This window comes from Dermacentor variabilis, chromosome 7 (assembly GCF_050947875.1).
Source record: "Dermacentor variabilis isolate Ectoservices chromosome 7, ASM5094787v1, whole genome shotgun sequence".
NCBI classification, from domain to species: Eukaryota; Metazoa; Arthropoda; class Arachnida; order Ixodida; family Ixodidae; genus Dermacentor; species Dermacentor variabilis.
This window is the reverse complement of record NC_134574.1, coordinates 163723993-163746068: the sequence shown is the minus strand read 5'-3', so window position 1 is coordinate 163746068 and position 22076 is coordinate 163723993. Positions and strand designations below refer to the sequence as shown.

The window sequence follows — 22076 nt, the reverse complement described above, 5'->3', positions numbered from 1 at the left end:
ATATGGGCCTGCTCTTATGTCTTCAACGTTGAGCAAGCGCGAGAACACAGCACTCACGGAGGTCTCAGCACACGCCAGACTGTGCCCGCTTTGCTGATTCCTTTCAAGCTACGGTCCCGCCCTTCTGTCTTCAACGCTGAGCAAGCGGTAAGAGCACAGCGCTCCCGGAGGTCTCAGCACACGCCATACTCCTCCCGTTTCGCACCTTCCTTTCAAGATACGGGCCCGCTCTTCTCTCTTCAACGCTGAGCAAGCGGCGAGAGCACAGCGCTCACGGAGGTCTCAGCACTCGCCAGACTGTGCCCGTTTTGCTGATTCCTTTCAAGTGTAAGAATCTGTAAAAGGAATCGTTTTCGCTGCATCTCCACTTACCCGATTTGGCTAGTTGGTTTGCCATCGTTCCATACATTCCAGCTGAAAACACAAAAGATGTCTGTAAAACATGATGGACCTAAAAAGCTGCGTAGGGTAAGGTAATAATGCTCACATTGAATTGCAATCCGTTTTATTCAGGAAACTCTACTACAATAAATTATGATGCCAAGTGAACATCGGTGATGTACCGTGAAAGATCTAGTAACACCTTTTTAATTGAGCGGATTACTAATATAGGATAAAAGGTGGCTCAAGATGCCGAATGGAATATTATATATTGTTTGTAGTATCAAAAAAGCAGGAAAACTTGTTCCTTTACCAATACAAACATGGGAAAGTCCACAATAAAAGCAATATGGAGTTTCAAATAAATTAAGGTCACAGATCTGGCAGACAGGCTGTGATGGCGATATTACGCGAGAGTATGAAACAATTGTTTAGTCTATGATTTAGTTAAGAAGCCGGTGCGTATGGGCACGAATATATACTTCTCAAAGCACAAAATCAGTGCTCTTCGAAACGACTAAATTCTTTACGGTTATGGTGGAATACAGAGGATGTCGCATGTAGCCTTAACTTGCATGCGCATGTGGCCGCGACTATATTTGCTTGAAGTATTGAAGATAAAGTTGTACTTGCAACAGGACCGGTGGTCTGTGCACCCGCTTGAACTGTCGCCACACCATGGCAAGCATAACATTCTGGTTCTTGCCTGAAAAACACTACTTGTGATTTGCAACCCCTAAACGATAGCAATATTCTGTCAATGAGCGTGCAATAACTAAAACAATATAACTCTTGAGCAACTCTTCATCAACCTGCAGCGTGTCGTTCCTACTAAGCTCCGAAATTTGAACCTGCCAGAAGCAATCCACGACACTGCTGCTTCCCAGCATCCTGCTTCTCGGCAAAGCATCGCTGTTTCGTCCTCGAAAGACGAAGCACTTTCCACCCATGCGTCTTGTTTCTAAATTAAGACTTAGTTGAAATGGAACTTCTTCAACTTGCGAATAGGAGGCGTAGAGGAGAACCTTACACTATTGAAGAGATGGTACAATGCGGCAATGAAAACATTCGGAATGCTGTCATCAGGAGATAAGCACTCAATGGCTTGCTCTGTCAGCTGGCACTGAAGGCAAGCGGAAGGACAACGACGGCGTGTCCACAGTCCCAAGCAAATCTGTGATTGCTCCTGCTATACATGTGACCCGGAACATCATTTATGCATGAAAAACTGCGGACGATAACTGTAAACTCTTCACGACTGTGCTTGAAGAAATATTATCATCATTGCAGGACGGGGAATTGGCAAACGACGGCTATAGTAATGTAGCTGATAACGTGAAGTTCTTTTTTTTTCGGTGCCGACGGAATTACTGTCCCAGCATTCTACTGTATTATAATATGCAAAATTTTTTACGGAAGTGTATCTGGTCGTGTTGGTCGTGTTGAACAGAAAAGCTGAACATATGCGCTTGAAGTTTGTAGATGAAGACAAGTGCCACCACGCAACATTATAGGGTCAAAAGTAAGCTGCTCAACATGCTATATATAGCCGTCAGACATTACAAGAGCATTTATTTTAGTAGCAAAGAGGAATTTTACGTACCTTTGCCTCCCATCATACCCATTCCCATTCCCATACCTCCCATGCCCATTCCCATACCATAGTCGCCACCTGGAAAGATAAAATCCCCTGATCAGTTTGCATCACTTACAAATACCCATACCATCAACGCGTCGAACTCCTAATGGGCTCCAACATTGGAAGTTCCATGCAGTATAGCGGCATACATTCCTATATTTAGTGTTGACTTATCCCCGCCTGTAACGTTTTAATGTTGCAGCTCAGGGACCGCATTCTCGGCTGATCCGCTTTTGAGATGCTTTCGAGGGATGCGCTGTTCTGCTTCCCGCCTGTTGGAATGACTGCCGCTTTCCCCGCTACTTTGGCTAAAGAGAGTCTGCTTAAACTGTTTGATCTAAAATGCAGCCCTTATTGATTGACAACTCTTCACGAGTAATACGAAGATTCTCATTTGCATGTTAGTAAACATTGGTATATAGGTTCCGCTGTCCTGTTAACGGGTCCCTATGTGACACTTCAGTGAAGGGAGAAATGCCTTGCGTATTTTTGCGTAGGAAAACGAGGAGGTAAAGAAGCAGGTAAAAACCATTCCTTTGTACGTCACAAAATAAAAATGCGTGGTAATAATAATTTTAAGTGAGCAATACTGAATATCGCGAGCAAAACAATTTACAAAAATCATCAGGCGAAGAGACGTCTATTGTGCCAGCGTCAAACAAGCCATTGCGTGTGGTAACAATATCCTATCAACACAAAAAATAACAATCTCGTTCTACTTGATGTCTCACTTAATCTGAATATTCTTAGAAACCGACGAGTTTATTTGGGTACACTTAATTGGGGATATTCATAGTGATAGTAGTCACTGTTTAAACTGTTTGAACGTTGGAATGGAGGATCTCACTGTAAGTACTAAAATAGCTCGCTCATCTGTGGGAAGGGTTCATGCAATTCAAAATCTTTTTCGTATTTTATGCAGCGCACTATTTTAGCCGCTGCTGCGTGGCACCCGTATGGTCGTCTGGTATGACGAACCCGCACCGAGAGCTCCGAGAATGCAAATACCGCGCACAGAACGCGTGAATCGGCGGTATCACCGGGAGACAACCGCGCCGGGACGCCTCGACGGGACGATGTCGCTAGATCGAACGCACTGGAATTGCGCGCAATCCCGCAATTATTTCGAACAGCCAGGTATCTTTGTTTTGCCTGACACGTGGCACGTTACCATCATAGATGACACGCTGCACCAACTGCGCATGCTTGAACTCTCCGCAAAGCCACGTATAAATACTGGCGGACAGACATTTAGGTACTGGCTGCTTTTCTCGTATATTGCCTCGTAGCAATACCTAATTTCATTTTATTTATGTGGAAATACACGTGTATTGTCCGCGAAGCAAGAGAAAGGACGTTGGCATGGTCTCCTGACACGATCCTGACTTAGCAGGGCGCAGCGGCAACCGTAGTAACACACAGCACAAATCTAGACTGCGTAAAGAGAAATGTTAGCGTAGTAGTAAATTTAATGGGTATCGTGCAAACTTTAGTTATGCAAAAAATAAGCAAAGGGACTGAACTCATGTAAGGCGATAAAGAGAAAGAAGACGTAATAATAATAATGATGATTTCATTTCTGCCTCAAGGAATAAAGACAGGGGAGCTGTGGAAAAAGCTGTCCTAAACAGCTTGACTCTGTCGCAGCCCCGAAATACAAAGCTGCAGCGACAGGCACTTTCTTAACAATGTAACAATATAGCAAGAACTTAAGACTAAACAAAATCTTATCTGCACTTACATGTGCACAAACCAAATTACTTCGTCAGAAGCGTGATTACAATTATTTAAGACAATCGTCACATAACATGCATCAAATAACAGCACGAATAATTAAAGAATGATGGACACAATAAAAACAGAACAAAGAAAACATCCTATATTAACCTTAACTATGCCTAAAGACTATACCTATACCTAGTCTATACTATCCTAGCCCGCGTCTTCGTAGCGCTCTTTTCTTCAAGTATACCTAAAGAATACTCAGCGGTGCATTCTTTTACATATGAATTGCATATGACACGTATATCTCGTTGGGTACAAGTAAACAAGTTGATGTAGGAAGATTCATACGCGTTGAGAAGGGAAGGAAGTGTGTGTTGGAGGTGCTATTTCTCCGTATTGATGCGTGCTGTTGGCACCAACCAGTTTTCGGGTGGCTGAAAGGGTAACTCTTTTTACTTTCTTCTAAGTTTGCTCTTGTTTCTATTTTAAAACGAACGCTGAACCGATATTTATACAAATAAAAAATTTCGATTATACTAGTTTTAAGAAAAAAGCGTTTGGTGGTTGTTCCATAATTTGCATTAAAGACAGTTTGAAGAATTTTTTTTTTTTGCAAAATATAAATTTTCGGTAGACAGGACGGTGTGGCAGTGCCCCATACCAGCTCGCAATAGTTAATGTGAGAAGAAAATAATGAGTTGTAAAGAAGCAGTTTAATTGGCTTAGGGAGAATGTATCTAATGCAGTCAATTGCTTGACAACTTGGTCTACATGTGCTGTCCATGACATAGTTGAAGAAAATATTACACCGAGACGTTTAAAATGATCAACTATTTCTATTTGTTTGGAGTTAAGTATGATACTTTTGTGTGGAAAACTGGTTTATTTTTCGGCCTGCAGACTACCGCTTTTGTCTTTCTGTCATTAATACGCATATGATTAGATTGGGATCATTTTTCCAGCCAGTTCATCGTCGTGTTGCACGATTGTATGAGTTCGTGAATGTCATTTCCGGAGAAAAAAATGCTTGTATCATCTGCATATATTATGAATATGGCATTTGGGTTAATATTTATAATGTCATTCAGGTAAATGTTGAAAACTAGTGGTCCTAATATGCTGCCTTGTGGGACACCAGAATAAACAGGTTGTATTTCTGAGTATACATTATGTATGGCAACGTTTGTTTCCTTTTAGACAAGTAAGATTTTGTTAGTCCTGCAGCCTCTCCTCGAATTCCTTAGTACCATAGTTTCTCTAAAAGTAATTCATGGTTTACAAGATCAAACGCTTTTGAGAAGTCGACAAAAATTCCAGTCACAAAAGCTCTGTTTTCAAATTGTGACAGAATACTCTTTTGTTCTAAAAGCGACAGTTCGGTAGATATGTCTTTTTTTCTGAATCCGAATTGACATGGTGTTAGCAAATTGTATTTATATATCAATTTAGTAAATCTAGAGTGCAAAATTTTCTCTAGTGCTTTAGAGAAGACAGGTAGTACGAACACAGGTCTATAATTGCCGAAGTCATTTGTCTCCCTTTTTAAATAAAACAGTTACTTTTGCAAGCTCCATTTGTTCTGGAAGTACCGATGTAGCTAAACAAAGATTAAATATATGTGTCATGGTTGGTGCTATGATATCTGCAACATATTTTACAGGTTTCATCTGAATGTCGTCAATATCTCAACATCTGCTATTTCTAGGCTGAGTATAACAGTATTCCATCAGTTGTCACAGGATCTAGAAATATTGTATTATCATTATGAAAGTTTATGTGCTCATTTATTTCTAACAACGACCCATTATTTCGTATTTAAAAAAAATCATGAAAAGCGTTTGCGAGTTCAGTTGCTGTTAGCTCTTTACCACCAATAATTAAATTGCCATGGTCTTGTGACTGATTACGATGTAGCAATCAGTTTAGACGGGTACAACTCACATCATGGCGGCCCTTCTTCACGTCTAGATATGTGGAGTAATATTCCGTTCGAGCTGATCGCAATTTCTTTGTTAACCTATTTCGAAACGTAGAAGTACTAACGGAGATACATTTAGGTGCTGGCTGCTTTTGTCGTATGTTGCTTCGTAGAAATATCTTATTTCATTTTATTTATAAGGCAGTACACATGTATTGTTCGCGAAGCAAGTGAAAGGACGTTGTTACGCTCTCCTGACACGATGCCGACTTGGCAGGGCGCAGCGGTAACCGTAGTAACACATAGCACAAGTCGATATTTAGACTGCGTAAAAAGAAATGATAGCGTAGTAGTAAATTTAATGGGTATCATGCAAACTTTATTTACACAAAAAATAAGCAAAGGGGCTGAACTCATGCAAGACCATAAAAAGAAAGAAGACGTGATGGAAGAATACTTACAAAAGCGTTCAAGAAACTGAGAGAACAGGAATTTTGCACGTGACAGACTAATAAAATTCAAAATCAGCACTTGACATATGAAGAGCAATGCTGTATATAATTGCAGGAACGCAAATATATCATATAAAAAGGGACCGTATTTCTCGTTGGATACAACGTCGTGTCCATGAAGATATTCGCTATGCACCACTGCATATCTGTCAACTCGAACGTCGGGGAGTAATTTGTACAATTTTTGCAATAACCACGAAACGTCACTCCGAGTATTGAGAACATGCAATCACTACGTTGAAAATCTGGACCTGTTAGAAGATTCAATATTCTTCTTCTTGTTGGAGCTACTAATAATCGATTTACAAATATGAGTAACATTGCACACACACACACACACACACACACACACACACACACACACACACACACACACACACACACACATTGCAATGCGTGCCTTGATATTTCAATGCCTACGGTTTAAACATTATCAGCCTAGGACAGTAAGCATAACACTGTAGTTTCGATTGTTTCTTATGGGACCAACTAATTCAATCCCTACCATTTTCGTGTGAGTATCACTTTCAGCACACCATACGATAGCATAATAAACGTGCGTTAAACTTAAGAGCTAGGCGACTGTTTGTGGTCGTTAATAGACATTGATTAACTTTATTATTACTCTTACTAAAAGGCGATACGTGTCAACGCTGATATGTAGAATCTTACTCGCGCTGTTTCGGACTTTCTGCCATTTTATGCTTCCTACGCGTTGTTGAAAATCGGGAAGATGTTTAGTTTATATTTTGGAGCACTAGTTTGGCTCGACAATTTGTCAGTTTTGCCTCGAATGTCAAGTTTTTGCCGTACAAATCTTTCAAAGGCTTTGGCAGGCCTGGCAAGACATACATGTACCAAATAAAAGCCGCAATAAACGCTGTTATTATTGTTACTACTACTACTACTAGTAGTAGTAGTAGTAGTAGTAGTAGTAGTAGTAGTAGTAGTAGTAGTAGTAGTAGTAGTACAGTCGCAGCTAGTAGTATTACTAGTAGAAGTGATGATTGAAAGCTGCAAATTGACTGTACTTACTAATTTGGCACAAGAACGATGCGTTTACCGCTATTATCATGGAGTGGAAAAGGTCACATTACATAGCTTCAGAGGCTCCGAAGCTACGTGTGTGGTTGCTAAAACATTTGCTATGATTCATAAGGGACCTGCTGTTGTACTCACCCATATAACCCATGCCCATGCCCATGCCCATGCCCATGCCGCCGTACATCATTCCTCCCATCATTCCATGACCTAAAGAAATACATAGAGGCCGTAAGTATTACAGGCTGCACGCATACATGTTCAGAAGTTTCAGATATCGTACAGTAGGCATTTAGCGAGAGTAACTTATCACAGAAGGCCTTCAGCGGCGAATAATCGGCTTACGCAGGTGGCAGTACGCGCAAATTTTAACGCTTACACGCATTCCTCATAAACAAATTCAATTCGGAACGGTTCGACGCCGACATTGCTGTTGTGACGTCGGCTTGCCTGAGCGAGCTCTTTTAGACGTGAGGCACACTGCTTTTTGCGTGGACGAAAGTTTTGCGCGTTTGTTTACCGAGTGCATTTATTTTTATAAGTAACTTCAAGACAAACGAAAATGTGATGTACTTAGATGGTCGCAACTTAATGAAACTAAACCTGTACATCCCTATCAATGCCAGCGCTATTATGCAGTACAACCAAATTTGTTTCTTGGGTAAGCTGGTAACCTGCGCAGCCTGCTCCCCAATGAGTCGGGAGCAGGCTGAACAGGTTACATTCCTTTTACATATAAGCGCCATTAGTCTGTATTCGTTCTCTTTGTGCAGCTTTTAATACTTATTTTACCTACTCGTAAAAACGAACCGCATGTGCACAAATTCCGCAGATATATTACGTCCACCACAGACAGCACACATATCGCTATAGTTCGGCTCCATTATTGCCACGTTCACCATGACGGTGCACTCAGGCCAAGCCATAGTTTAAACCAAACTTTCTCACATAAAAGGAAGAAAAAAGAAACATCACGCCAGGAACCACACTCGACAATTATATGTGTCAGCGCGAAAAATTCCAACCCTGCACGTGGCACAAAGCCCGAACGAACTCACGTCCTCCCGCGGAAGCGCCGCTCGTTTACCCGGGAGGACGTGAGTTCACCCCGACGACGTACACCTGGAGGCATTCGCAGACGCTACACGCCACACAAATTTCCTCTTCGACAAAGTGTCTGTGAATGCACGTGTCTGCGACCCGTCAGTGGCGCTCCTCCAATCGGCGCCGCTTGGTATCGGCGTCCTGCTCAGCGGCGCCGTTCGCTCGGGGTGCCGCTGTTCTTTGGTCGCGCGTCAGTTCTTGCTCGCCCTCCAAGGCTGCGTGTATCTCGACGTCCAGTCGCTTCGCCTCCCGCCTCAACGCTTCGATACGCATCGCATGCCTCTGTAAATTCTCCGCAGAGCCTTTTGCACTCTTCCGCTACTCTTCCCTGTAATACTTTCAAAGGTTCGTTGTAGTATGTGCAGGTAGGGGCCTACGCGCAACATAGCGCAACGTAGCACAGCCACGCCACGTCTATTTGCGGCACGCACACTCGTGCCGGCGAGGAGAGCAAGGAGAGGAGGCGCCAAGCCAGTAGTGGCGTGCGAGCGGACGCGTTGGAGGGAGTGCGCGTGCGTGCGCGTGGAGCAACGCGGGACTCAGCCAGTAGGCGGTCATTGATAAACTCGGCGACAAACTGCGCACAGGCGACAACCTCTACCACCTAGGACTTCCCCTCGTTTCACCTTGGCTTCGAGTAGGCAACGAAATGCTTCGCATTCAGACGCTCTGTACTTCCTACAAATCATAACAAGCTAACACCTGGGTTTGTTGTAAACCATACCTGGGTGTTGTAAACCGTTAACAAATGGGTTTGTTGTAAACCGTACCAATAATTTGTGATTTGGACTTTTACAATACCCTCGCAAATATTCTAAAGGCTTTATGTAACCTCTAAATTTACATATAAAATTTGCCCGCTGCATAAGTTCTAACAGACTTAGAGGAATGGATGTATTATCTGTTTTTGTTGAACAGTTACGGTTTTCTAAACTCTGTTCCTGATTTCTCTTAAGTTTATCAGTTTTTGGGAATTTTCGCAAGCATACCATGCCCTAAAGCAAAATTTTGCTTTCTAGGCTCCATAGAATTTACCTTCCCCTTTCAAGTAGAAAAAATTTTATTCAAATTGATTCAGCAGCTGTCTCATAAAAGCCTTTTCCGCGCTCTACATATATTTAAATAGTGTAATTGTAGTTGACCCTGAGCAGTAAATAGCTCCTTCCTAAACCATTCTTGTCCGTTAACTTGTGATGTTTCGAATTTTTAACGCTTACTGACACATGTCTGTCGAGCACGATTGGTTTCTCAGTTGTAAATAGAAATTTCAGGCCACTTCAAACAGCGAGGAACGAAAGTTCGTTATTTTTCTTTGTTTTTATATTTCAACATGAAAATCTTACACCGCCATAATTCCTACATTGAAACCGAAATCTAAACATGACTTCTTAGGAGTTAAAAGCACAACAACGTCCTTCTATCCAGTATCGTGCTTCACGAACATTAATTTTGTCAAGCAGCACTCATTTCAGCGACCACATTTTACAGCAGAATTCACTTTTCTAAGAAGGCAACTGCACTCACCCATAGCTCCCGCTTCATTATGCTCCTTTCCCGTAGCCGTTGAATGATTGCTTTCCTTGCCTAAGTAAGCATAAAAACACATCTATCTTACATGCTGATGATAATAGAGGTATTCAAGGATACGTATACCTGAAGATCAGTGTCAAACAGTCGGTAAAATGTCAAATAACGCTTGAAAATGCTCAACGCTCCAGCTCTGGACGCTTGCACCTGGGCCTTTCACTTTTTGTGTTGTTTCTTTTTCAATTCAATTTTACTTCGCTGCTAAAGTAAGTAACATTCTGAGTAAATTCTAATGAAACGCCAACAATTTTGCCATCGTATTAGATTTCACCGTGGTATTATTGTAATAGAGAACGCGCTTTCGGCGTGGAAGAGTATTGAAATAATCTGAAGAAATAATGAAAGTTGTCACTTGTTTCACTCGTCTATGCGTACAGCAGCCTACTCCAAACTGAAAACGCCTTCTGAGGTTTTGGTGAAGTAGCCACCGCAATGCAATGACTAATTTAGCGGACGTTCTGACGGAAGCCCCTCGGGTCGGGAAGGATGATAACTGTAACTAAGATGCATGCCGGGCGCAGCAGAAAATGAAAGAAAGACGTTTCATCTCGGCTCATCGTAGACATGTTCACAATGAAATTGAGGGCGCCGTGAACAAAGCTATAGGGCCTTCAAAGTAAGACGCAAACACCTCCAGCACATGTGGCCAAGGGTTTTCGTCTTTCTTTCTTTTTTTCTGTGCCTGCCCTTACTGTTACATACAATCCATGGAAAGGGTTAAACTAGAGACCTCGGTACACGCTGTTAGAATTGAATTTGAGGGTTTTACGTACCAAAACCACGATTTCATTATGAGGCACGCTGTAGTAGGGGACTGCGGATTAAGTTTGACCATCAGAGGACCGTTAACGTGCCTCCAAATGCACGGTACAAGGGTGTTTTCTGCATTTCGCCCTCATCGAAATGCGGCCGCCACGACTGGGATTTGATCCCGCGACCTCGTGCTTAGCAGCGCAACACTGTAGCCTCTAAGCCACCGCGGCGGGGGGCACACACACTCCGCGGGAAGATAATTGCGGGCGACATGTCGACATAAATATATCAAAGTTATGCATGCTGTTTAAACAAGGCACCGCGTCCCCGATAACGCATTTGTTGCCCTTCCTTTCATTAGCGATGGCAGCATCCAAGTGCTCTTTTTGTATAGACAAAAACGCTTTTCTGCATCGACGTTTAGGACACTTTGTCCTTCATAGTTTTCTACAAAATTTACTAGAAGAAACTTCGGCCCTGTTGTCTATAAGAATTCACAAGCATTGTGATTCAGCCAGCATGCGAATGATGGTTACTACATGGATTTGCCTAAACTTTGTCCTTCTGGCTTCTAACGGCTTCGTGACTTGGCAAACTGATCATTTTAAACAAATTATTGTTTTATAAGCGCCACATTGCGCACTGATTATGTATTTATGGAGATTCTTATTGCCTTTGGCATGTATAAAAATTAGATTACGTCAGATTTTATGCAAATATAGCCCACTAAATAGCTGCAAATAACTAAAGCTACAAGAATGTCCGAAGCCAGAGGCAAAGATCGGCGAAATCTATGTAGTAACCAGCATTTGCGGTAGCTGAAGAAATGTTACACCAAGATTCGCTCTATTGCGTTCAACATAAAACTTTGTTTTGCTGCTTCAGAGTGCGCTTTAAGCTATCATGAAATTTTAAGAAATATATATTTATATATTAATGTTTCATTAAATGTATTTGCTTGGAAGTCCATGACCAATATTAGCTGCGTAATCATAATTACCTGCGTATTTGTTACCTTTTACCGGTGAAATCGTTTCTCTGGCTAACAAATGTTCAATGTTATCACTCGGTGCAAGACGCGCCTTTGTGTACCTCAAATTTCTCGCATGTTATCGCCGGTTCTATTCGTTGTCTCTTGTCACCGAACCGTGTGCAATCAATTTCTATGCGTGGCCCAAATTTTGTAGTACTTTCGAGGAGGTGCGCGGGCACCAGCGATTACGATAGAACCTTTGACGAGTCATGCCGTGCCATGTCAGGTCAGTCATGTGAAGCCGACGCGCTTGACGGAATGTGCACGGAATTCTTACACTCGTGCGATTAAAACACCACAAAACAGAGAACGCCTGCAGAAACAAACCCGAGGTGACCGCGGAGACGGACATGTGACATCAAAACGACCCATTGTCACCATGACGTATTTCCGGTTCCGGCACTTCTCGTGCTAGAAGTGTGCAAAATTGTGACCTTCAAGATCTGCTTCCGCTACGCCGAGGGAGCAGTTTCTGAGGTGGCCATTTGATTTCGTCCCCTGTTAGCGTTTCGAGGGTTGTTGTAGGTTCAAGTGCGATAAAAACAACTTCTGATACAAATTCTTTAGCCTACACAACGAGCTCAAATTTTGCCAAGCTTCTGTGCGACGTGTAAGGGATGAGATGAAATTAACTGCAGCACAAAAGTTTGTTGCCATGGCTCTTTATAAAGAGGCGCTGCAAAGCCACTGTCCCCCTATTGAAACGAACAAGTTTAAAATTACGGTTCTTATTGGCTCAATGTGCTAGCACGTGGCACATTATTTCTACCTTCTTAGTTCATGCACCAAAAACGTTTGTTTCTCAAGCGCTCATTTCAGTGATAACACTTCACAGTGGGATTGAGTTTTGTAAGAGTACGCCAGCCACACTCACCCGTAGTTTCTGTTCCATTGTGGGGCTTTCCTGCAGTAAACAATTCCATTGCGTAAATATATATGTGTATATATATATATATATATATATATATATATATATATATATATATATATATATATATATATATATATATATATATATATATATATATATATACATAAACCGTATCCGTTTTACGTGCCGATGATAATACAATCTTTTTTAGGTTCAGTGTACCTTGTACTCGGTGGTAACTATGTAGAAAGTGCCGCCAGAACGCCTTTGCGTGCGGCTGCGTTTTCCGTGGCTGCATCTATGAAGCGTTGGATAACCGCTACATTTCTGTGTAGTCTTTTGCCGTGCAATGTGCTACATTGCGCACATAGGTTGTTGCAATCGTACCCAATACACCATTTGCTTAAATTAAGAACAATTTATATTGAAACGTTCTCTTTATATGGTGAAATAACGTATCATAGCAAGTGAATAATACATGAACTGTGATGCAAACTATCCTCGCCAGCACAATAACGCTAGTCACTCGGCAAAACTACGTTAATGTTCAAAAATGTTTGCCTATAGTTGCAGGCATTTCTTTGGCGCATTCAAGTGCCGCGTATGCCTGAGGCTTGATCACTGCTGCACGTCATAGCTCTCACACTTACGCTCAAATTGTCTTAATGAGTCAAACTTACCTTTTGACTAAGTGATTCTTAATATTACTCTCTGCCAAATCACCAAAACACAGCATTAGCAAATCAAACTTACCTTTTTTAGGCAGTGATTCTTAATATTACTCTCTCAATAAGAAACTGCTTTGTGTAGTAAATATATTGTGGTATCACGCATAAAGTAGAAAGTTCCGTGCTCTTTCTACCAAGAGATGTGACCTCCGCGAGCATTACATATCTTTTCGCGATGTCCAGGTAGGAAACAAGATAGTGAGAACAAATTCAATCACCCCGTGTTTCAGTGAATGTTTTGATTACCTATATTATTTACGCAGATACCACTTTATTCTCCTCAGGAACCAAGTAGGATGAACTCATAAATTTGGCCGATGAAATACTCAGAAAAATGTATAACTTGTCAGTAAAAAACTATCTCCACTAAATTTCTCCTAGACAAATGCGGTCCTCTTCAGAGTGTAGTCCACGCCGTGTGACTTCATTCAGTGCCTCGCACTCAATACACGAAAATAGAACTTTCCGCTACAGCAAATACTTTGGGGCACTATCTTTCATGAACTGGTATCGTGGAACCACCACACCGATTACTTACGAAATAAACTTATTAAACCGTGAGGTATGTTGCGCACATGTCTGAAGCTACTACCAATACCACAAAAACGTATGGTTTATAATGCCCTATTCGCTTTTCACCTGCGCGATTGTCACCTCGTTCGGTCATATACTAAATGATCGCGCTGTTTCCGACTTGCCTTACAATGCGCATACGCGTGCTATATTCCGGAACTTTAAAATTTTACGAGTAGACCACCTTTACAAATATAAACTTATATGTTCTTTTTAATGTGATATGATTAAGGCTAGTAATCATATAATAAACATCGCAAACTTGCAACAGATTCCTGCTTTTCGCATAACTCTGTACATTGAACAATGGGAAATTCCTCGCCCACGCACTAATTATGGCCTTCAAACACTCTCCTACTGTCTCCCCTCAACAGTTAAGACATACAAACTGAATGATGTAAATATACGTCATATGCAAGAACACAATATTGAAAATATTTCTGTTAATCTTAACCTTTTTTGTTTGTCACTTGCAAAGTATTTCTTTACCGCTTCAAAGTTGTCATTCCTGCTCTTGTTTGTATATATATATTATCACGATCTCATCGAGCGATGCTCAAGAGACGAGCCGAAGCGAGAACGACGAAGAAGTTGTTCGGTGCCCTTGGCACGAGCGAGTGTCAGCCTGGCTGACTGGCTGACACTCGCTCCACCGGCTTTCTTCGCCTGCCGCCAAAGTCCGTAGCCTACATTGAACTGTTGTCTTTCCCACCAGTTCCTGATGGCGAGTACCTCGTCACTCCTCTGCCCGACATCCCAATACAGTATGACGTCACCGTGCCTCACAGAATACTTACTATTACTGCGAACCACAATCGCATGCCTGTCTGTAACTTTGGATTGGCAAAGCAAATTCTACCGCAAGGTATTTGCCTTGCCGCCATTGACTCTCTCGGCGACCAATACGTGGCAGCGTTATCGACCAATGGTTCTCGCGAGCTTAGCATGCCCCTCGCGCCGGCCTCGGGCGTCGATCCCCGCATAAAGAAAATGGTTGCGACGGACCTGTCCTCTACGCAGGCTGAAGACCTTTGCGAAGTATTATCGTCCTACCGCGATATTTTCGACTTCGACGATCGCCCTTTAGGCCAGACACTCGCGGTCAAACATTGCATTCTTACTGGCCATGCTGCGCCTATTCACCGACGACCGTATCGAGTTTCTGTGTCGGAACGCCGAATAATTCAAGATGAAGTGAACAAAATGCTCGATAAAAACATCACTGAGCCTTCATCAAGTCCCTGGGCGTCACCTATGGTGTTGGTTAAGAAGGACGGCACGTGGCGCTTCTGTGTAGACTACCGTCACCTGAACAGCATTACAAAAAAAGACGTCTACCCACTCCCACGTATAGACGACGCCCTTGACTGCCTGCACGGTTCCAGCTATTTCTCGTCTATTGATCGTCGTTCGGGATATTGGCAGATTGCTGTTGACGATATGGACAGAGAAAAAACCGCGTTCATCACATCTGATGGCCTATACCAATTTAAGGTAACGCCGCTTGGATTACGCAACGCCCCTGCCACCTTTGAGCGTATGGTGGACTCCTTGCTCCAAGGTTTCAAATGATCCACATGCCTCTGCTACCTCGACGACGTCATCGTCTTCTCGCCAACGTTCGACACTCACCTTGAGCGTCTCACAACTATACTCGATGCATTTCGCAAGGCGAAGCTGCGACTTAACTCGTCCAAATGTCGTTTTGGCCACCGACAAATTACTCTTCTGGGCCATCTCGTTGACGCTTCCGGAGTACAGCCTGATCGCGACAAAACTCGCGCTGTCCGAGAGTTTCCTGTTCCGAATACAGCCGCAGACGTTCGAAGTTTTGTAGGGCTGTGCTCGTACTTTCGTCGTTTTGTTCCAGATTTTGCGACAATTGCTATGCCACTAACTAAACTTTTGAAGAAAGGCGTACAATTCTCGTGGGGTACTGCAGAAGCCGCCGCCTTCTCTCGTCTCGTCACTCTTCTAACCTCACCACCCATTCTCGCCCAATTCGACCCTGATGCCCCAACAGAATTACGTGCAGATGCCAGTGGTCATGGCGTAGGTGCCGTCTTATCCCAGCGTCAGCGTGGCAAGGATCGCGTTAGTGCTTATGCGAGCCGCCTTCTAGCACCATCGGAGCGCAACTATTCCATTACGGAACGCGAATGCCTTGCTGTTGTCTGGGCGGTTGCGAAGTTCCGTCCCTACCTTTACGGTCGCCCTTTTTCCGTAGTCACTGACCATCATGCTTTCTGCTGGCTCTCATCGCTAAAAGATCCTACAGGCCGGCTTGGTCGATGGGCTTTGAGGCTACAGGAATTTTCATATTCCGTCGTGTACAAGTCTGGCCGCCTGCACCAAGACGCTGACAGTTTGTCGCGTTACCGTGTTGACGACTCTGACTCCTCCAATATTGCCAGTGCTTCTTGCGTATTATCTGTATCCCAGCTGCTTCATTTCGCCGACGAGCAACGCCGTGACGCCTACATCAGAGCACTCATCGACCGTTTGAACACTCTCCGGCAGATGCTGCTCTACGCCTCTTCGTCCTCCGCGACGGTACTCTGTACCGTCGTAACCTTCATACGGACGGCTCTGAGTTCCTGCTTGTAGTGCCTGAACACCTCCGCTCCACCGTTCTAGAAGAGCTTCACGACGAGCCAACGGCAGGACACCTCGGCGTATCTCGAACCTATGACCGTGTACGTCGCCTTTTATTCTGGCCAGGCCTTGCCCGTTCCGTACGACAGTACCTCGCCGCTTGTGAACTTTGCCAACGACGCAAGAAGCCTTCCCAGCTCCCCGCTGGTTACCTGCAGCCGCTCGACATCCCTGCCGAGCCCTTCCATCGTGTCGGCTTGAACCTTCTCGGCCCATTTCCGGAATCTACATCAGGAAACAAGTGGGTTGCAGTCGCGGCGGACTACGCGACCCGCTACGCCGTAACCCGTGCTCTTCCGACCAGTTGCGCAACTGATGTTGCGGACTTCCTCCTACATGATATCATTTTGATGCATGGTGCTCCGCGTCAATTGCTTACAGACCGCGGCCGCACCTTTTTGGCCAAAGTCATTGACGACATCATGCGTGCCTGCTCAATAGAGCATAAATTTACCACCTCCTACCACCCCCAAACGAATGGCCTCACTGAGCGTTTGAACCGCACCCTTACAGACATGCTATCCAAATACGTTTCAGACGACCACCGTGACTACCTTCCATTACCTTTGCATACAACTCTTCCCGTCTCGAAACTGCTGGCTTTTCCCCGTTTTACCTCCTGTATGGCCGCGAACCGACGCTACCACTTGACACTGTGCTTCCGTCCGCCACAGCTTCAACTAGCGATTATGCCCGTGATGCAATCGCCCATGCTGACCATGCTCGCCAACTTGCGCGCGCTCGTCTACAAGTGTCTCAAGACAAGCAGAAACAACGCTACGACCTCCGTCACCGTGATGTACATTTTGTGCCCGGCGCCCTCGTGTTGCTTTGGTCACCATCGCGTAAAGTCGGCCTTTGTGAAAAACTGCTTTCCTGCTACACAGGCCCATATCGCGTGATACGCAAAGCGACCGATGTCACCTATGAAATCGTTCTTGCCACGCCCACTACGTCCTCCACTGTGACAACCAGTGACATTGTCCACGTTGCCCGACTCAAGCCCTACAACTCTCCATGCACCTTGGATATTTAACAGCACGGTGACGGTGCTTTTGCCTCCGGGGGGTAATATGACGATATCATCGAGCGATGCTCAAGAGATGAGCCGAAGCGAGAACGACGAAGAAGTTGGTCGGTGCCCTTGGCACGAGCGAGTGTCAGCCCGGCTGCCTGGCTCCAGTGTAAATAGCGTGTAAATAGCGTGCAAATAGCATCTTTCGTCTGTGTCTCTACACGTAACAATATTAACCTTCCCACAAGTATGTACAACGAATGTGTTGCCATGTTGCCATGTTGCTGCCTGTCGTTCACGGGCAGGTGGGACCAGTCAAGCTACCGTTATGCAGCTTTTATTTTGCCACCCCACCGCTTATCTACATCAGTGTACTAGGTGGTAAATGAACTTCGATTAAAAAATATTTTGTACACGATTGTGCTGGCGTTGAATAGACCAATAACAAATCTATGAATGGCTTCCTGGCAGTGCAATAAGTTGTTTTTATTTGATAGTTCTAATCCCCTCAGCAATAACGGGGAGTTCTTGTTTATCACTACCGGAAATTTTAAGTCACCCGTGACATGTAGCACAATTGTACTTACTTAGCTAGATCACTCAAAGGTATACATTATTTGTAAAAAAATTAAAGTGGACTTTACACGAATTAAGTATTTCTTGCTAACTGCCATTCAACTAAGCATTATATCCAAATTATTACAATTTACCAATTGCAGCTCGTGATACTTAAAGTCGTATCTACTTCGAACAAATTCTGAGGCTGACACCTGTTTCCAGAGATGCGTTTTCAATTTTTTTACGACGGAATGCATTGTATTCTTGTAGTTTCTGAGCTGCAATTATTAAAAAAGCGTTTTGTTCAATACGCAAGCGAAACATCCTTCCATTTTTACAGCAAGTTTGTCGGCACTTATCTCAAAACTCGTGCTAGTTTCCAAACCCATTGAACATGGATGTGCCTCATGAAATTAGTGGCTTCAGTCAGTGTATTCCTGTACTTTCACTGAAATAAATAGTTAAAAACATAATTAGTGCATTTTTAAATGAGTTGAGTATACTTGTTGATTTGAAGTGTAAGCAATGTATGCCGCTTCGAGTATTCCAGATCGATAGCTAGATTTATGCAAAGCGCCACCGGGGATTTTTCAAAATTCTTTCACCGTAAAAATAGAACACCCGCTTTTTTAATCACATTGCCTAAATGTATCGGCCTGCATATGCCTATCAGCTTCACTCTGTTGTGCGCTTCCGCGGACCCGTTTTTTGGTAATCATACTTCATGACGACAACGTTCATGCGTTTTAATAATAAGAACTCTCGCGAGGATGAACTGTGTGTGTCCCTGCACGGCTTCGCTCAAAGGTTCATTGAAAGCAGCACATGTAGCGATGTGCCAATGTACTTTAGAGAGCACACATGGGCAGTGCGGCCTCCTGAATATGCGAAGGCGTGAAAAAGAAAAGCAGTTCAGTGCTATAGCTGAGAAACGCTACATCAAAATTAGATTTCACAAGGGGTGGCAACTTCAACTCACCACCGGAACAATTTGGCCTCGTTGGTGTGCCATTGTTAAGAACATCGTGCGCAGGTACATGGTGAAGAATAAGCAATAGGTAACTCCTCCTTCCTCACCATGTACATGGGCTGCAATCAAACTCGTAGAAATGCCTCTCACCCCCGTTCTCCTGTCCAGTACGTTGTTTTGGAGGCTTGGCCGCTGGCGCAGTGCTTCCGGTACCTAAAAATGTGCACAGGTGGGCTCGCGTCATAGGCCACACTTGTATTGGGTTTCCCAGCCAACGTTAAGCAAGCTGTTGTTTGCGTATATTTTATTTTTTTTATGATTGGTCATGGTAAGTAGTACACAGATGCTGAACACCACAGATGTCAGAACAATTTATGGGTCGCACAACAGTATTTTGTATCCGTTTTTCTTTTTTATCTTCAAGCTTGGCTAGGGTTAGATGATACATGTGGTGTGTACTTGCAGAGTTCAATAGGGTAATCAATCAAAGCTCTGCACAATGGTTAAAGTGCTCCTATATAAATGCTATATAAATGCAGGACACGTTATGAGGAGGGAAGATAACCGACGGTCATTAAGAGTTACGGAATGGATCCCAAGGGAAGGGAAGCGTAGCAGAGCGCAGCAGAAAGTTAGGTGGGCGGATGAGATTACGAAGTACGCAGGAACATGGCCACAATTAGTACATTACCGGGGTAGTTGGAGAAGCATGGGAGAAGCCTTTGCCCTGCAGGGGGCATAACCAGGCTTCTGCTGCTTATGATGATATAAATGCTACGTTAGGGAGAGAAGTGTTTGCCTTCACGCATGCCACACTCGAGCGCCCTATTTATCGTTTACGTGTGCCACCACAAGGGGACATGCTTGAAAGTGGGGTGTTATACACTATATTTATGCTGAGATAGTAGTTTGACTTATAGTCGGTGATGGTTTTTTTTTCAGCTGTTTATCGCGCTGTTCATCGCGCTGATTTACAATTTTGAGATTATCCCGTATGGTCTTTCACTTCGGTAGCTTCCGTTACAGTTTCCAATATATAGCATGGGATATTTTACTTTATGCTGTGTTTCTTCTCTTTATTCTTGCGGAGCGCCTACGAGACTCTATATTTAATAGGGTAGTAAAACGTGCATGGACGTTTGAATAACAAATCAAGTATGATAGTTTTGGAGTTGGAGCTCTGAGTAAGTTTTTCCATGTAGAATTTTCAAGCGGTGATTGAATAAAGCACCGCAGTTATCGAGTCGTGGGCTGCAGCACCTTTTCCTGTGGGCACTTTGCTATGGGCTAAGTAGAAACGGACATGTTCTAGTGGCTCGCAGTTCTGAGAACGAAAGCATCCCCACCGGAAGCCCCATCTCTGAAAGCGGGTTACGTGTCTGCAGTATTTTATGTTCAAAGATTTGCATATGTTCTATTTTTTATCACTTCAATGACTACACCACTACGATGATTCTCGGCGAGCGTCATGATTTCAACAAATGTACCTCGGAAGTGGTCGCTGTAAAGTACCTATAATGGTTCTGCTTATAAAAGAAGTGCATGTAGGCATATAATTATTAAGGACTTATGGTCATTAAAAATCGCAAATCGCAATAGGCTGCGCTTCACGAAAGCTTGGTAAATTTTCTGTCGTTAAAGCGATCGCTTGCTTATTACGAAATAATCGTATTCATGTGAAAATGGCTTGCTGAACTCACCTGCTGGCTTTCGCTTCTTCTGTTTCATTCTGCCGCAGGGTTTCAATCTATTATCTGAAATATCAAATCACACATCTTCCACACCGTGCGTTTAAAAGTTGGAAGAATTTTCGATTCAATGGTGGCAATCCTATACAAGTGCTCGCAATATAGCCTTTACTGCTACAAGTTTCTCTTTGAATTTAGTGCAAATAAATCATTTATACTTGGTCTAAAATCACTGTCTTGTAGAGTCTGCATCACACTTGTCTAGAATGGTAGGTTGACTTTCTGCGGACTGTGTCAGCGTCCGCAAATACCACCTCGAGATAGAACCTAGAATCCACGTATGTTCTTTTTTTTTTTCTAAAGCAAATATACTATTAATGCAGCATGAGCATGCGGAATGCCCATACATGGTCTCAATACTGCGCAAGCCTTTGTTTCTTTTTTCTGCTGCGAAAGATGGTGGTTAAATCGGGCAATTGACCACTCGGAAAGTATTTCAGACTGTACAGAGATAAAAACTTCCACATAAGGCTCCAACTAGTCCTGCTTGCAGATTCACGTCAAAGAGCTTCTAGTAATGTTTCGGGTTACCAGGGGACATACTTGACAGATAGGCATATTTCGCATTAGGAAACTGTACAATTACTTGCCTAATGCATTTTGTACTGTTATCATAGGGTTCGTAGGTGTGATGGCCATTCGAGTTTTTGAAGGCTATTTGCTTGTCGCAGTTGAATGTTTGGCTGAGATTCATTTGAACAGAGATACTCAATAAAAGCTTTATTGCTAAATAAATGAGGATACCAAGAATGTTTCTGCAGAATCTCCCAACCCTAGATTGCGGAGCTAATGTTCTCACTTCGAACACATTGCCGACAATTCGATCACATTGTGACATGCTCTCTACGGGTGTGTTTGCCGCATTATATTGTTTATAGAAAATATGTATATGCGAGGCTGCGAGCATTCCTACGACAACTACTCAAAGTAAATGAAATATTTTCCTGTAGGAACTCATGACTGGACCTTTTGCAAGATATATGTCCTCAATCCAAGTTAGACCGCAATGAATACGTTTCAGTTTTTGAAAGCAATTTGACAGCATCATTGGCCGGACGCAGCATTTCTTTTTCTTTGTGCAAAGAAGACGACTTTTTTCTTCCCTGCAGTAATGGCCCAGGTCACTAGCAATCAAGATACACCACTGGTTCTTGTAGTTAAACCGATGTTATCGCGCGGTAATGTTTTATATAATGCGAAAGTTGTTGAGTCGATCCCCACCTGCGACAAGTTGTCATTCGTGCACGTTCATTTTCCTTTTCTTT

General features: G+C 43.4%; 1 protein-coding gene across 6 annotated transcripts in view; it reads right to left on the bottom strand.

The window, feature by feature from the left end:
- LOC142588392 (uncharacterized) overlaps positions 1 to 22076 on the bottom strand; it is a 70673-nt gene that overhangs the window by 22585 nt on the left and 26012 nt on the right. For 5 of the 6 annotated variants that reach the window (XM_075700033.1, XM_075700035.1, XM_075700029.1 and 2 more), the window contains 7 exons: positions 20764 to 20817; positions 19214 to 19276; positions 12568 to 12597; positions 9845 to 9904; positions 7355 to 7426; positions 1985 to 2053; positions 373 to 414 (listed from right to left, as the gene is read on the bottom strand). In XM_075700033.1, the coding sequence (XP_075556148.1) occupies positions 373 to 414; positions 1985 to 2053; positions 7355 to 7426; positions 9845 to 9904; positions 12568 to 12597; positions 19214 to 19276; positions 20764 to 20817 (390 nt within the window). The remainder of the gene's footprint in view (positions 1 to 372; positions 415 to 1984; positions 2054 to 7354; positions 7427 to 9844; positions 9905 to 12567; positions 12598 to 19213; positions 19277 to 20763; positions 20818 to 22076) is intronic. The other variant, XM_075700034.1, reaches the window with a different exon arrangement.